General features: G+C 41.2%; 1 protein-coding gene across 1 annotated transcript; it reads left to right on the forward strand.

Moving 5' to 3' along the window:
• The first annotated feature begins 5,258 nt into the window (after nucleotides 1-5,258).
• fzd1 (frizzled class receptor 1) lies at nucleotides 5,259-10,582 on the forward strand. The gene has a single exon (XM_074683777.1). The coding sequence runs from the start codon at nucleotides 5,677-5,679 to the stop codon at nucleotides 7,333-7,335; it is 1,659 nt and encodes a 552-aa protein (XP_074539878.1). The 5' UTR covers nucleotides 5,259-5,676; the 3' UTR covers nucleotides 7,336-10,582.
• The last annotated feature ends 7,299 nt before the right edge of the window (nucleotides 10,583-17,881 follow it).

A 17,881-nucleotide genomic window follows, 5' to 3' on the forward strand; every position in this document is an offset into this window, starting at 1 on the left:
AGTTCAAAACTGAAGAAAACCAAAAAAGGAAAACTCTCGGAATAAACTTAGGCTGTATTCAGACCAGAAAAGTCCTTTGGTCCACTTGTTTGGTCCGGACCAAAAGCGGACTTTATTTTTTTCATTTGGTGTGGTTCGTATTCAGATTGTACTTTTTGCAAGTGGACTATATTCTGTAAACACATCCACGTGTGTGACGATCAGTGCTCTCATTGGACAGCACTGACAAAGGGCGGCACACAGAATACAGACGCAGAAATGGAGGTAAACGTGTGTTGTGCTCTTATTAGAGCTGAAAAATCATTTTCAGTTTCAAGAGCAGCTCCTTCAAAGCAGGCTTAACAACACCGTTTACAATTTTGGAACAGTGAAGAAAAATGCACGCAGCAAGGAGACGCTATGCTCTGTGTGTCCTGACCCACAACATGCCAGCAACAGCGTGGCTAAACAGAAGACGGAGGATCAGGTATGAACCAAAGACGGTTAGGTTACGGTGGCCTTATAGGCCCAAAAGGTGCATGTATCCTGTAGTTAGTTTGGATGGACCTTGGTTTGTATTCAGACCTGCACCAGAGAACCACGAACCGCACCAGAGTTCGTTTAGAAGCGGACCAAGACCACCTCAAAAAGTGGGTCTTGGTCCGGTTGTTTGGCCCGCACCCGGGTTCGTTTGTGTCTATTCACACCTGCATGAAAAGTCCGCACCAGTGTGGGAAACGAACCCTGGTCCGTTTAAAGTGGACCAAACAGTCCAGGTCTGAATACGCCCTTAGACTAGGGGTGTATTCAGACCTGGACAAAACAAGACAGATAATAATAACAGTAATGACAGAATTTTTGCTATTGGTAATCATAATACAGATAGTGATATTAATTGATTGGGATATAATTGTTAATATCATTAGCAATATTAGATACAATAGCAATAACCATAATGATAGCTAATGATCAAATGATAAAAAAAATAATATTTCTGCTACTGCAACTACTAATATCAACCAACAACAATTATCATCATCATCATTATCATCATCATCATCATAACGTCAGTACAAATATGAAAGTACAGTACTAACAAAAGTAATGATAGTACTTAAAATGGAATGAATTAATTAATTCATAAAAAAAATAAGATTATAAATGTCACTTTATGAAAGGAGAATGGAGAGAGAGGGGATAAAAGAAGCAAATCTCAGGTTAATATTATATTATATTATATTATATTATATTATATTATATTATATTATATTATATTATATTATATTATATTATATTATATTATATTATATTGAATTCAATGTTGGGTATTAGCTTCAGTCCTTTTTGGCATGATGATGTATGGTGAAGAGGACAACAGTCAGAAAGACGTCGTCCTGTTTGTTCTTTTTCACCTCAGTCTAACATCTCCTGGAGATGAAGACATGTATCGTGAGAAGGAGAATTACAGGAAGTCCTATCCATGACTGGTTCTTGGAAAAGACACAAAACAAACCTTCAGACTGCATTCTGTCTGTGCACAGAGAGGCACAGTCATGAGTCCTTCGTTCCACTTGAGGAAGATGACAAAGTTTCACATCAATGATTCACCCTGTGGGGAGACGGAGCGTTTCAGATTCCTGAAAGAGATAGACATCAACAAGCAAAACACCTCAGAAACCTTAAACTGGTCCAAAACACACACTCACTGATTTAGAAGACATGAGCTGGAGAGCATAAAACCACTGAAGCTGAACAACTCCAGGGTTTAAAAAGCAGTCTGCAGCAGCAGATTGGGAACCAGAGGGTTGCTGGTTCAAGTCCTGGTATGGACCAAGTTTGCAAATTGGTTGGTAGTTTCAGAAGAGCTTGTTAACATTTTACTGAGCACTGCAAAGGTGCCTTTGAGCAAGGCACCAAACCTCAACTGTTTTGGGCACTGATCTGATAGCTCGTCACTTACAACAGTAGTTCCCAAACTCCTCAACCTGCAAACCCCAAAACAGTGTGTTCAGAGACTGCTGACCCCCTGCAGTGGGAAAACAGTAACAGGCTGGACAAAAATGAACAAAAATAAGGCCCAAAATATTTCATTTACCTAATCTGTTTAATTAATCTACCAATGGTTACATGTTGCTGTGAATGAATCCTGAATGAAACTGCTTCCATGGATCCTGTCCATTATCCTGGTTCAGTCACCTCAGGGTCTTCAACAAAGAAATATGGAAAAGAGATCAAACATTTTCTCTTTGCGTGGTTTTATATCAAGTCTAACCTTTTTCTTGTTGATTTTTTAATAAAAATGGATGAAATGTGATATTGTAAATGTTTTTTTTTGAAATTGGAAGGATTCAGCAAGAAGGTCACCAGTTTGAATCCTGGGTCTACAGGGTGGGCCTGTCTTTGTGGAGTCAGAACTTTCTCCTTGTGGATGTGCGGGTTTTCTGCTCATCAGGCTAACTGGTGATTCTAAGGTGTGTGTGTGTGTGTGTGTGTGTGTGTGTGTGTGTGTGTGTGTGTGTGTGTGTGTGTGTGTGTGTGTGTGTGTGTGTGTGTGTGTGTGTGTGTGTGTGTAATTGACTGAAGACCACTCCAGGGTGTATCCTCACCTGAAGACAACTGGGATCGGCTCCAAACACCACGACCCTGAACAGGATAAGAGGCAGAAGACTTGAAGACCTTATGGGGGGGAAGTTAAATTTGTCTTAACTGTTTGTGTAAAAGTTCTAATTGTGTCACCTAATTTAAATGGACAGTCCTGTTCAGGCTTTGTTTCCTTCTACACATTTGTCCTGTGATTTCTCAGTCGTTCAAACTGGAGCATGCATAGAAAATTGAAGCATATTTAGGTTTAAATGAAAAATCAGTGCTTAACCACACTGTGGTTGTGGTTCTGTTTGTCCAACTCTGACAAATTCTGCTTGCTGTGCTTTGTTGAGCTGATATTGACAAATATTTAGAAGTCCAGTTTTTTGTGGGACTGAGGTGAGAAGTCATTTTGACATCATGTAGATATACTGTGTGCGCACACTTCATGCCACTCACCTGTAGGTCAGTGCCCCAGCAGGGCTGAGGCCAGTCAGAACAGACTGAATCTGACCCACTTACAGGCCCATTGATCACTGCCGAGACCCAGTACATAACAGACTACAATGATGATTACAGGGTTAATTAACTGGACTTTTAAGGTTTTTCTAAATACTTAAAGATGCTTGACACAAAGTACACGACAGGTAACAGAAAGTCACGTGTTACGCGTTTTTGAAAAGGTCGTTTTTGAATTGATTTTTTAAAGGCGGTAAATTAGGGAAATCTAATCAACACAGATTGTTGTTGGTACAAAAACAACTAACACCAAATAGACCAATCACCAAATAAGAATTGCATGATGTGTCTACAACTCATTTAGCAGACACTTTTTTTCAAAGCAAAGTACAACACAAGCAAGAATTTAGACAGAAGTGCGGCCACAGGTGCTGCCACCTGGTGCCAGAAGAAGTGCATTTTTCCCCATATAAAATAATGTAGCCACAACCAATAATTCAACATTAACAATATCGTCATAGCTTCAATAACACTCAGTGATTAGTGCTGAATAATTACTAAGAGTCTGAGACCTTCTGACTCATTCTACCCCTGAGGACAAAGAGGAGAAGGCTTAGATTAAGGCCTAAGTGTTCCCTGAACAGATGAGTCTTCAGACATCTCTTTAAGTAGAAAGTGACTGTGGATTGTATAGAGTTCAGTAATTCATTCCACTATTTGGGAACAACACAGGAGAAGAGTCTGGCTAGAGATTCAGAGCCGCGCTGGGCTGGGAGCAGCAGGCGCCAGAAGAAGAGCTTTGAATTTGATTGGAGCTGCCACTGGAAGCCAGTGAAGAGAGATTAACAGCGGGCAGATGTGCTGTTTTGGGCTGGTTGATGACCAGACGTACTACTGCATTCTGGGTAATCTGCAGAGGTTTAAATGGACACCCAGGGAGGCCTGCTAGGAGAGAGCTGCAGGAGTTGATGCTTGGGCCTGTACCAGGAGCTGTGTGGCCTGTCGTGTCAGGTAGGGTCTGATCCTCCTGATGTTATAGAGGGCATATCGACAAGGCCGAGCAGTTGAGGCCACGGGAGCCTTAAAGGTCAGCTGGTCATCAATCAGGACACACAGATTTCTGCAGTTTGTGGCACAAGTTGATCAGATTCATATGTGCACCCAAAAATTCTTTAGCAAAGGTTTAAAATCATCCCAACATCAGAGCAGGGCTGAAAACTGAAAACAGGGAAACACATGAAGGTCCTCTTTGGAGAGAGAGGGAGGGAGACACTGAAAGCGAGAGTGTGTGTGTGTGTGTGTGTGTGTGTGTGTGTGTGTGTGTGTGTGTGTGTGTGTGTGTGTGTGTGTGTGTGTGTGTGTGTGTGAGAGAGAGAGAGAGAGAGAGAGAGGGAAACACAGAGAGAGAGAGAGAGAGACCTGTTAAGTCGGTCAAAGTGACTCAGAGAGAAACCGGAAGTGTGTCAGTGCAGCAGTGAGCGCGCATGTTCTTAGTAATGATTACGTTAGAGATCATTTCAAAATAATTCTATTTTTTAACCATTATTTTTCATTTTATAATCATAATTATTTTATTAAACATTAGTTCTTTTGTTTTTCTTGTCACAGCAGGACAAAACTTTTAAATGAACTCACGTTTTTTTAAGAAAAAAACGCAAGCTTATTTTCATTGGCCCTATCAGGTTAATTTGTATTTTTATGTCTTATCTTTAAGACCTATTAAGTCCTCACTGTGTTTTTAAGATTTAATTCATCCATACAAAGTTCTCTTTTTTTGTCATTTAATCAAACTATTTTCTGTTACCTTTAACCTTTTTTTTTTTTTTTTTTCCAAACAATAATAATATGAGTCATTTGTTGTTTGTTAAAGTGACCTTTGACAAACTTCTTTATTTGTGTTTCAGTGGTTTTATTTTGTCTGCCATCCCAATTTGATTTTTGTCACCAAATAGTCATCAGTAAAGCAATAAATTCTGTTTGGAACAATACAGGCTCATTGACATTAACAAAGAATAGTTGTGGTACCGCTTTTTAACTGAATTTTTTTAACTAAAAACATTTACTCAATTTGTTTTTTCACTCATCTTAGATTTCCTGAAGAAAAACAGACCTCCAAGTAAATAAGTTACAAGCATAGTTAAATCTGGATCTTACGTGTGATTGTGTTAAGTCTTGAAACAAACACCAGCACTGTTCATTTTTAGTCTTGTCTATTTATTTTTCTCAATTTCGCTTTTCGTGGACTCTTATTTTGAAAGTGTTGACCGGAAACACTCTCGGCTGGTGTTTTGCTTGACCCTGTTATGAAGGAGTGAGGGAGAGCAGAACAGGTTTGAACGGCAGACTGACGCTGTGTCTGGCAGACTGGAGACAGGAGCACTTTCTCCTGGAGGGGCAGGCTTCATTTATCTGGATCAAACCGGAGAATCCGCCGGAGCCTGCTTCGGAAATATCTCGATTTTCACTGTCACCTTATATCAGCTCGCTGCGGAGAGAAGGGGGACACGGGAGCCGTGAAATCCCGGTGGAAGAAGCTGTTTTTTCCTCACGGAGAGACGCCAACAAAGAGCATTCAAGGAAGTAGCCGCTGCCTGGCGAGGAAACGTAAGTTCGTTCAGCGAGAATTAAAGTAAAGGTGCGGATAAATCCCTCACCATGGCTTACAACAGACTCTTTAGCGCGCTTCTATCCTCGGTTTTATGTTTGCTGCTCCTGAATGTCGGGATTTTCCGAGTGAACGGGCAGTACGGCGGCGGGGACCGAGGAATGTCTATCCCGGAGCACGGATTCTGCCAACCCATTTCCATTCCGCTGTGCACGGACATCGCGTACAACGAGACCATCATGCCGAACCTGCTGGGCCACACCAACCAGGAGGACGCGGGGCTGGAGGTGCACCAGTTCTACCCGCTGGTAAAAGTGCAGTGCTCCCCGGATTTAAAGTTCTTCCTCTGCTCCATGTATGCGCCGGTGTGCACGGTGCTCGAGCAGGCGCTGCCTCCGTGCCGCTCTCTGTGCGAGCGCGCGCGGCAGGGCTGTGAGGCTCTCATGAACAAGTTTGGGTTCCAGTGGCCCGACAGCCTCGCGTGCGAGTCTTTCCCGGTGCACGGCGCAGGAGAGCTGTGCGTCGGGCAGAACATGTCGGACCGCACGCCCGACCCACCCGGAGCGTACCCCACGGAGCGCCCACCGCCGGACCCCGTGAACGGACAGTTCAAGTGCCCGGCCTCGCTCAGGGTGCCCCCTTACCTGAACTACCGCTTCCTCGGGCAGGAGAACTGCGGCGCTCCCTGCGAGCCAAAGAGATCTCATGGGATGATGTACTTCAGTGAGGAGGAGCTGAAATTTGCCCGGATATGGATCGGGATTTGGTCTGTGCTGTGCTGTGCTTCCACGTTATTCACGGTGCTGACCTACCTGGTGGATATGAAGCGCTTCAGCTACCCAGAGCGGCCCATCGTCTTCCTCTCGGGCTGCTACACCATGGTGTCCATCGCTTACATCACAGGCTTTTTACTGGAGGACAAGGTGGTGTGCAATGACAGATTTGATAATGACATCAGGACTGTGGTGCAGGGCACGAAGAAGGAGGGCTGTACCATCCTCTTCATGATGCTCTACTTCTTCAGCATGGCCAGCTCCATCTGGTGGGTCATCCTGGCTCTCACCTGGTTTCTGGCAGCAGGGATGAAATGGGGCCATGAAGCCATCGAGGCTAACTCTCAGTATTTCCACCTAGCAGCCTGGGCCGTGCCCGCCATCAAGACCATCACCATCCTGGCGGTGGGCCAGGTGGACGGAGACGTGCTGAGCGGGGTTTGCTTCGTTGGCATCAACAGCGTGGACGCTCTTCGAGGCTTTGTCCTGGCGCCGCTGTTTGTTTACCTCTTCATCGGGACGTCCTTCCTGTTGGCGGGCTTTGTGTCGCTGTTCCGCATCCGAACCATCATGAAGCATGACGGCACAAAGACGGAGAAGCTGGAGAAGCTGATGGTGCGGATAGGGATCTTCAGCGTCCTCTACACCGTGCCGGCCACCATCGTCATCGCCTGCTACTTCTACGAGCAGGCCTTCAGGGAGCAGTGGGAGCGGACGTGGATCAGCCAGACCTGCAAGACGTACGCCGTGCCGTGCCCCATCCAGAACCACCCCAACATGAGTCCTGACTTCACCGTCTTCATGATAAAGTATCTCATGACGCTCATCGTGGGCATCACCTCTGGCTTCTGGATCTGGTCTGGGAAGACGCTGAACTCCTGGAGGAGGTTTTACACGAGACTGGCCAACAGTAAACAGGGTGAGACCACGGTGTAACGTGGTTCTGCCTCACACAGACTGCTTAGTGACAAACTGAATGATAATCCTTTTTTTAATTTTCCCTTTTTTTTTGATTTTTATCGGACTTCCAGGAGACACTTGGTCTGTTTTTTTAATGTACATAAACATTTGTGAGATTTTTGTAAGTATATATTTGTATTTAAAGATTTAAAAAACTCTTCCTTTTTTAAAAAAAACAAACACTTTTTTCACATTTGGACATAATGGAATTGTACTTAATGAACTCAAGGAGCCAGCTGACCGTCGAGGATCCCTGGGTCTTGTGACCTGACTTACTGTGGACACCACTGGGAGTATTTCTCATGGAGCGTTGGCGTCTTTGATCAGTGAGCCGCCCTGTGAGCTCTGGGTCTATTCTAAGCAGAGTCCCGTGAAACCCAAGTGCTTCCTCGTGGCTCCCTCTTATCCTGATTAACCAGCTGTACTTTGTGTCTGTTATACAGCGGAGCAGCAGTTGCCCCGGCTCTGAAGGGAAATGTCAGCAGTGCGGGACACGGAGCGGTGCACAGGTTGTGAATGTGAGTCATTGTGACAGATGGTTGTGGCCTGTAGCTCGGGCCTAACAGTTAAAACATTCCTTTCCAAATAAAGCACAGAGGATCCAGGCTGGATGGAGCACCGTGCAAAGGTTTCTGCATGTTTTAGCCCTCAGAGGATTTTTATTATATCGTTTGAATTTTTACCAACACCCTGGAAACATTTAAGCATTTTTTTTAAGACTCGACCTACAGACACCTCGACACAGCTCTGAATATCCTGACTGTGCTGAATTATGTGAACAATGCTAAGATACTAATGTAGGTTAGAGCAGTCTGATATAATCTTTTTTTTTCCATCACCACAGTAACATCTCAAATACCTTCTGATTTGATAAGAGTCTGGTGACACAATTTCTATCACAAGGTATCACTGTGATTTGATAATGTTCTAAATTTGTGATGATAAGCTGAGCCTTATGTTTGCAGTTTTCAGTGTAATACTAGAGAAATTTGCCTGATAAAAACAATCAAAAATCAGCTGCTTCATAAAGTCATAGTGTAAAATTCAGAGCTTTAAGATTGAGTAGACATTTGTATCTCATTACAAAAATACTACATTGCTCCTATTAATAACTGAATTTTAAATGAAACAATCAGATTTCTTTTTTTTGAAAATTACAGTCTCACAATATTTACCCCAAACTAAAAAAAAATTCAGGTTCGGTGTTTAAAAAAAAGAGGGTGTTAAACATGCAAAAACACACACGTGTGCTTCTCTCTGACTGTGATGGAATCAGCCTTCAGAAGGCCTCTTTGGGTTTTTAGTGAACTTAACATTTCAAGAAGTGAATGCAGGAAAAACCTCAGTGTGTTTTTAACATTTTTATGTGTACAGTGCTGTGTGAAATGATTTGATGCCCCTTTCAGCCTCCTCCGTTTTTTTTTTTTTTGTGTGTGTTTGTTTTTTTGCTGTCAAATACTCTGACTTCTTCCTCTAAACCGAGCTGAAGTGAGAAAAATTTGTTGAATTTTTGTTCAGCTTGGTGAAAACAATGGACTCAGTCTGTTCACACGTTGAGTCATTGTAGTAAATTTATAATTGTTTTTACAAAAAATAGTTCTATCAACAAAATAAAGGCACTACTTTTTTAAATATTTCCTCTTACAAATGTGAGGATTTTACCCTTGTGTGAGTAGATGTCCTAATGCATTTGGAAAAATTTAACATTTTCCTTTTTTTTTTTTTTTTTTTTTTATAAGGAAAACGAATCAAGCTGAACAAATATTCTAATAAATTAATAATGACAACACTCAGATAATAAATTGCCCAGTCCTGCAGGTTTTCTGCCTCTCTCTGAAGAGTTTTTCAGTTGTAGTTGCCGTTTTAAACATGATTCAGAGCTGTTATCATGTAAACTTCTGCTGCAGGTTTAACCCAAAAAGAGTCAAATGTTGGAGCTGTTTGTGAAACTGTGGGCCAAGGTGGTTCATGCCTTAGAGGAAAAATAATCATTGTAACTCCCTTTATGTCATCTTAGAGGCCGTGTTTCGAGACTCTGAGTTTCATTTTCAGATTTAGTTCTAAAATCCTCAAGAAGGAATAAGACACAGGTTTGCATGTCTCGCGTTCATTCTAAATTCAATAGGAAGAACAAAGTTTCTCACAGATCAACATTTTTTTCTGGAGTCAAACATGAGAGGAGGCTTTTTTTCAGTGTCCTTAACAATAACCTCTCTGCATATTGTAATTCAAGATGTGTGGGAGAAAAGCAGACTTCCGCATCTCCTCCTGGCTCTGTTTTTTTTTCTTTTTTTTTCAGAGCCTGTGACGAGTAACTTTAGCCAATCAGAGCTCAATCCAGAAAGGGCGAGCGTACGTTATTGGCTGTTTTTCTACTGCAGATGAGCATGACAGCCTGATTCCGTGGTGAAGACGCGCAATGAAACACCTGACAGCATCCGCAAAGCATGTCAGGGATGCAGATTCCTGAAGCCCGGCGTTCCTCTCCTGGGCAGGTTTTACCTTCCATAGTTGTGTTGTAGCGGTTAATGAGGACCATGAGACGGAGTGTATGTAACCATCACTATGTGTGGATGAGGCTTCTGTATATGCCGCCGTGTGCTCGTCTGGTTGGTCAGGCGTTTAGAGAGCAGAGAGCTGCAGGAGGAGGGCTGGATTTCTTTACATTTGAGTTTTTTTTTTTTTATTCTGCACACCCCGGCTGGGAGGGGACTCCAAACTTCAACACGGCACTGTCATCATGGCTGTATTCACAAAGCGAGAGCTGTTTGTCTGCATCATAAATGTCTAAATCATACTGCTGATTTCTTTGACTTCCTTCATGTGGATGTTGAGTGTGTCGGAGGAGACGAGGCTGATCTGCAGAGTAATGTGATCCTGGTGAACAGAGCTGCGTGTCTGCACTGTGGGACTGAAACGCAGCCAGCAGCTTGCATGTCTTCCACTGCAGGAGAAAGGAAGCCTTGTGTTGAAACGCAGAGTGGCTGCTGTCAGTGCAGCACGGCACACACACACACACACACTGACTTGTGTTCATCAACTGCTCCTCCACACGGTGCTTCCGGTTCATAATAATCCTTTTATTGTGTTGAAGGCTCTACAATAGTCACAGCTTTGAAGTAATTTCATTTTTTTGCATTTGTTATGAAGAGAACCTTTATATTTATAGAAAAGAATCTTATATATACACTACATTGATTGCTTTATGAGAATAAAAACAATCTCACCACTGCAACTGTAAGCTCTGTCCATCTGTCTTTCTTCCTTTTCAGATTGATACAAACACACACACACACACAGAACAGGATTAGATCAATTCATACGATCCCCAGCTCTCCTCTCACACTGCATTAATTAGGACACTGAAATCAACGCTTTTCATCTGAAATGGTTAAGAATGCAGGGTCAGAAATATTTGGGACCATAATTATTAATAAAATCCAGATCCTGATCCTGACATAATAACATCCTGAAAAATTTTTCTTATTGCCCCCTAATGGAGAATATGTTCCTTGGTCAGAAGCAGAGTTTGCTGATGTTTCATCAGTTTGAGATGATGGAACAAGGAGGTTTGACCTCACTGATAGACAGATTTTTACAGAAATCACAAAAAAAAGTTAACATAGAGTGTTACCTCTGAGCAGCTAGCGGAGCACTGCTACAGGGTCTCAGAAGCTGTCCTGGATCATAAAGGGATAAAGTCTCAGGAAGTCAAAGTACAGCCTGAAACTTGGTTACAAGAATGAAAATCTATTCTGAAAAACAACAGGTTGCCAATGTAAGGGTGCTGGAAAAGGACATTTGTGGCGGTCTTGGTTAGAAGTCAAGCTGCTGCAATTCAGAAAAGGTGTTTTTAGTACACTAACACACACACACACACACACACACACACACACACACACACACACACACACACACACACACACACACACACACACACACACACACACACACACACACACACACTTCTAACATCTCTCACTGACAGTGGAGCACCAAACTGCAGAAATACAGTACGTTTCTGTGCCTCACAGGTTACATATTCGTTTAAAGGCGCATTTTATAGTGTTCCTCCAGACATTTGGATACTTCTAGAACAGAGGTCAGCAACTTTTACTATCACAGGAGTCACTTTGTCTCATTTCATCACAAAATCTGCTTTACCTTCACAATAAAAACGATACGGTGTATAAGATTCTAAACATAATTAGAATATATTGAATAATTATCTAAAAAAAATTTTTTTTGAATTTATAACATTGTAGATCCATAAAAAGAATTATTTAATTTGATAACAAAGCATTGATAGTGTCACTTAATACATAATTATTTTTTTGTTGTTGTTTGTTTGTTTGCTAATTTCTTTACACAGACATTTATCAAGCCGCTACCTTGGGAGTTAAATGAATCCATCCACACAGAATTAAAAATTGTATTTTCCTCCAGATTAGTCTTTTAGCAGATTTAGTTTTCTTCCCAGGGCTGTAAAATTTGAGGTTAGCCACAGGTGCATGGAAAGATGGTGGGCTGTTGATGTTGTAGGAGGTGAAGTAGAGTGGTGGAAGGCTTTATTGACAGATGGGACGAATATGTTAACACATGATTCTATTCAGTGTCTTTTATCATCAATACCCTCTGTAAGAAAAAAAAAAATCTTTATTTCAATGCTATTTTTTAAAGCTACAAGGAGCCACTGCAAAGGAATGAAACAGCCACAGGTTGAAGATCCCTGATCTAGAAAAACTGAAAAAGTCAACACATTTTCATCCAATTTTCATTTTAACACTTAAGGAGACAGATGATGACCTATGATCAGTTTCAGAGCTATGTATGAAAAAATCTTGGTTTAAAGAGATGAGAGGAGCAGAGAGAGGACTCCAGCACAGCCTAAAACTTTCCAACTGTGTGATGTTGAGTTCACACCAGATTTACTCATTTTATTTACAAATGCTGAACACCAGGATGTTCAGTGTTAACTCACTCTGTGTTACTCGCTGCAGTCATGTGTACAAATATCCCAAAATAGGAGCTGGTGATGCTAACAGGGGCAGCGCTAACTTGTGGAACAAGTGATGGAGTCAGATAAACCAAGGTTTTGTCAGCGGATGGTCTGACCTCCTATACTTTCCTTCAGCTCAGCTCATTTTCATTCCTGTTCCTATTGAAGCTAACAAGTGACGCGCTACAGTTTGGGGTTTCCACATAGAGACACAATCTCCTTTTCTTTAAGTTTATCAGATGAATGACCCTTTATTCACATAAGGTACTAGATGATTGTTTCAACTCTTAGCCATGAGCTAATGAAGCAGATATATAACAAGATGTGTTGCAAATTTGCTCCATTCATCCACCTGGTGTGGAGGTGACTGATTACATTTAGTCAGGTTGCTGTGAGTGAGTAGGCTTTTTGTTTGTTTGTTTGTTTGTTTGTTTGTTTGTTTGTTTGTTTGTTTGTTTTGTTTTGTAGGAAGTTTTGTTCTACATTTTACATTTCATCATTTACTGAGTGAAAAAAAGCAGAAAGGATCCACGCTGTCAACAGAGTGCCTGCAGCCTCAGGTCAATAACTGCTCAGAGGAACAGATCTGATAGAGCTGACTCTTCTTTCCAACCACAAGCAGGTCCAGTGTGAACCTAAACCTGATCCTGGTCAGAGCAAGCCATGCATTATGTACTGTGTATTGGGTATTGACACTGCATCGTATCACATGTTAACATTTTTTAAAAAATAAATAAATATGCATTACCTCTCACAATTATTTATCTTTTTTTTTTTTTTTTTTTTGAGATTTTTGCAATTTTTTTCAACATTTTGCATTTTTTTATTTAAACTTTTTAACATTTTTTCAAGATTGAGCAAATTTCTGACTTTTTTTTTTTTTCAAATTTCAACATTTTTTGTATACATGCAAATTTTTTCAAATTATTTATATTCCTTTTTTTTAATAAATTGGAATTATTTTTTTTTACAGTTTATGGAAAATTTAGCAAAATCTGGAAATTTCAATTCATGATATATGTGTATATATATATATATATGTGTATATATATATATATATATATATATATATATATATATATATATATATATATATATATATATATATATATATATGTATTTTTTCAAATTAATGAAAAGTTGCCATTTTTTAAATTTCAAATTGTTAAGCTAATTTTGAACCTTTTTGTGGAAATTTTTTGCATCTTATTGAAATTTCATAATTTTTGTGGATTAATGAAATATATGACATTACCATCCATCCATTTTCTGAACTGCTTATCCTGTTTACGGTCGTGGGTGGTTGGAGCCTATCCCAACTGTCATTGGGCGAGAGGCGGGGTACACCCTGGACTGGTCGCCAGCCAATCACAGGGCTATATGACATTACATTTTTCTTAATATTAGCAAATTTATTAAAAAAAATGAAAAAACGAAGTTATCACATCACATGAACTATTTCACTGACACAAAAAAGCTTCTTGTTTAGATAATTATTCACCTGGTATATGTACAATGTATAGAATTTGATACACTTTTTTGTCTTCATTGTGAAGATAAAGTAGATTTTGTGGCTCCTGAATGACTTTGATCCAGGTGAGCTGGGACTTGATGGATCTAATGAAAGTAAAGGATGCAGACCTGGAGAAGAAAATGTTGCCTGTGCTTCGCCTGAGGGAAGGAATTAACAGTCCCTCCAGCCCCTCTCCTCTCTCTGGTCTCCTGCATCCCTGGAACGCAGACTAATCCCCAGGAGCCCTGATCCACAGCTGGGCTGATAACTACAGTTCATGTACAAGTTTTGACCTGAGCGTGGTGGCGATGTTCATGGGTCAGCTGCCTCAGTCACAGGTCCAGGCAGCTCCTCACACCATGCTGCTTCCTTTTTATCACTTACACAGCTTTAAATCCAGCCCCACACGGGCCTTTGAGCGCTGACATGGATTGTTGTATGCGTATGACAACTGTGAAAACTGCTCTCTTTGTTGGAAACTGGAACATATTTTTGACACGCTAATAGTGAATAGTCAGTGTGTTTCTCATGGTGAGTCACTCACTGCCTTTGTGTATATTCCAGACTTACCAAGAGTCTTATTGTAAGGCATCTGCAGAGGGCATATTGTGCTGGCTCCTCACATGGATTCAAAGAACAATGTGAGATAGAAGATGGACGACGTGTAAACCTCTCCCTGAAGTCTGTTGTTGTGATGCTAATTTCTCTGCAGTTCTGCGCTCATTTTGATAATCTCAGACTGAAGCTGGAGCAGACTGGGTCCAGCTCTCAGCCGTGCTCACATCTGGTTCTGCTGTATGATCTGGAGAGGAACACGGTGCAGATTGTTTTACATATGTCGTGCTTTTTGTGGTAGCTGGAGATATGATCAGATCTGGCAGCAGCAGCAGCAGTGCTCTGGCTCCTGTTGGAGAAAGACAAACATTTCAGCAGCAGAAGCTCAAACTGGCAGCCTGTTTTCTTTTCGCTTTTTTTTTTTTTTTTTTAGTTTAGCTAAAAAAGCATCTTTCTTAATCTCAAACCACATTTCCACCACAGGAACTCGCCTCAGGGGCTTAACCTTTGGTGGAACTCAGAGCATTTCCAGCGCAGGCGGCAGGGTCAGCGCAAATATCCGGGACATTATTTTTTATCGCTCTGGGGTAAAACATTTAAAAGTACAGGAATTCTGTGGGTGGGGCTAATAATGCTGGAGGTTCCTGATTGGTGGAGAAGCATTTAAGTCCAGCCATCGATTAAAATATGAGCATGTATTTTTTTTTTGTTTTACTCCAACAGAGAGAGATTCAGAAAATAAAGATGGAGGATATAATCCAGACTCTAATAAAAAAGTTAATGAGCATTTTACTTTTGTTAACTCCAGGTTGGAGGTCAAATAAGGAGGAGCAGGCCTGCTGGAGGTCAGGGTGCACAGACAGCTACAGTCTGGCTCCTCCTGTAGACTGTGTCTCTGCTTCCTCACCTGTCAGCAGCAGCTGTCTTTGCCCTGGGCCTCCTGGACTCTCCCATCATCTTCAGGCCTGGCCTGAGTGGTTGCCTGTTGCAGCAGCTCTCTTTTCATTGTTTGTTCTCCTCTTTTTGGTTCTCTTTGTTTTTGAAGTCTGTCATTTCTTTTATGTCTAATTTTTTGATCATTGACACCAAACTGGTTGCGTTTACAGTGTTGGGTTTGTTTGTTTTTTACTTCATTTGCCTTTGTGCAGGGGCGTAGCTACAATTAGGCAAACACAGACAGTTGCCTGGGGCCCCAAGATTCCCAGGGGCCCCCAAAGCATCTCTTAAAAACGGATTCATGAAGTTTTCTTCAATTGAAAGCATTTCTTTTTTCTAAATCTTACTTCACATGCTTCATAATACATCAAAAGGCTTAATCTTTAATGATCGTTTTGGGTACTCCCCCTCCCCTCTTATTCAATGGGCTATTCCACATCTGAAAATTTGATTCAGGAAGAAAGTGGTAAAAAACATTTTTTTTCCCAATTTTTTTCTCATTTTCAACCAAGTTGGAAATAAAAACAATGTTGTTCTGAGATCTGAGATAAACATATAAGACTTATAGGATTTAAGGACTTTATCTAGCCCAGGAAACAGGATCATTTTCTCAAAATCAAACTTTTTGAGTTGGCTATAAACATTATTGTACAAAATCTCTTTTTTGGATATATAACTCACTGGACAGGGGGTCAAATAAAAATACATTAACTTTAAAATAATAGTACCAAAAAGTATGGTAACTGTAAATATCACCTCTTTCAGTAGATTTTTTTCCAGTTTTATGTTGTGCTTGATACTTACATTTTTTTATTTCCTAAATTATTTTTTTCAATATTAACCCATTGTAATGTTTTTCACTTCATACTTTCTTGTTTGTTACTCTGTGAATTCCCCACTGTGGGACAAATTTGAGCTGTCAATTGACCATAAAATATTTCAAAGTGGACTAAATTATTTTTCAAAATCAAACTAAAGTACAGAACATGGAAAATGCAATTAGTTGCGTTAAGTTACCATGTACAAGATTAGCACTGTCTCATGCCTTGATTCTGGGAAAGAGACAGTGGACCCAGGGAAGGCCAGTCTAACTCTGAGGAAGGTGAGTTACAAGAACATGGAGGACCCCATTGACTGGGTTTGCCTTGGGCCTCCAAACGACTAAATACGCCCCTGCCTTTGTGTGTGTCCAGAGATCTTACGTGTAACCATGGTTGTATTGTTTACACATGAGATTTCAGCTGTTAGCAGCCTGTAGCATGTTGATGCTAACCAGTGTTCGCCGTGAGCTGTGGAGAAGGAGGTGAGGACGACGTGCTGGTGCTGCAGTGTGAGCTAAGAAGAGACGACATGGACCTGTCTTTCCATCCATGGTTATAAGGAGCGTAGAAAGCTAGCTGTGCTAACCCAGCAACAGAAGGAATACCAGAGGGCAGAGTAGCGTCATGCTATTCACAGACATGGCTAACAGAGCTAACACCAGACACCAACACCACATTGGAAGAGCTTCACCTGCTGTGAGCAGACAGGATCCAGGAGACAGAGACTGAACAGACTGTTGACGAAGCTCAGTCCTGGACCCTGTGGGGGTGGAGACTGGCTGAACTGAGGAATGATGGACAAGCTGTCATCTCTGATGGACATTTTTTCTGGTCGACACTGATTCTAATATTCTGTTTACAGATTTTTTTTTTTTTTTCTCTATATACTTTTTTGAATTGCTGCTGTGACTCTGCTGTGATTCTGAATTTCCTTCTGGGGATTGATGAAGTATTCTATTCTCATTTTTTTCTACTCTATTCTAATTTATTGAGCTTTCTTGACTTCGGATGCCCTCCATGGAGAATGTTAAACTAACTGGTTGCATCACTGTCCCACTTAAACAGCCTCATGAGACGTTTGGCACCAGATTTTCTAGTGCTAAGTCAAACGTGGAGGACAAAGCTCCATCCAACAAGGCGTGTTTCCATGCTACAGGTTGTGAATTTGAACAAAGTGAGAATCCAAAAAACAGTTTCTGTGCTCTACTAGCCATGTCTGTTGTTACTATGTTCAGACAGGCAGGACAGAGGTCTCAAACATCACAGACAAAGAAAATGAGCCTGCTTTAAAGAGGGACTCCATGGAAAACTGTTCTAATGGCTCCAGTCAGGGGCTGATCTACAACATTTTACATGGAGTGGGGGGCAAAGAGGTGGCAGGAGGTGTAAACAGGGTGGCATGGGACAACGTCAGTGCAGTATGAGGAGATTCCAAAGTATATGTTGAAGGATTTAACAAAAGAGCTCCAACAACAGTTTTTACATGAAATGACCAAACACAGCCTCACACTGTTTCTCCACCACAGGATGTGCTTCATTAGAATAAGTGATGAAATAAGATCAGCTGAAAAGCTTTACACATCTAACCTTAAAACAGAAGATTTTTCTTAAAACAGAAGATTTTTCTTAAACCAGGTCATTTCATTGGGTATCATCTAATGTCACTACACTGGAATTTTGAATGAAGAAGCAAAGCAT

Source organism: Halichoeres trimaculatus, unplaced genomic scaffold (assembly GCF_033239565.1).
Source record: "Halichoeres trimaculatus isolate MK-OKI-2021-1 unplaced genomic scaffold, fHalTri1.1 fHalTri1_scaffold_12, whole genome shotgun sequence".
NCBI lineage: Eukaryota > Metazoa > Chordata > Actinopteri > Labriformes > Labridae > Halichoeres > Halichoeres trimaculatus.

Excerpts from the sequence above, each read along its gene's own strand:
- fzd1 (XM_074683777.1), top strand. The coding sequence starts at position 5,677 with ATGGCTTACAACAGACTCTTTAGCGCGCTTCTATCCTCGGTTTTATGT.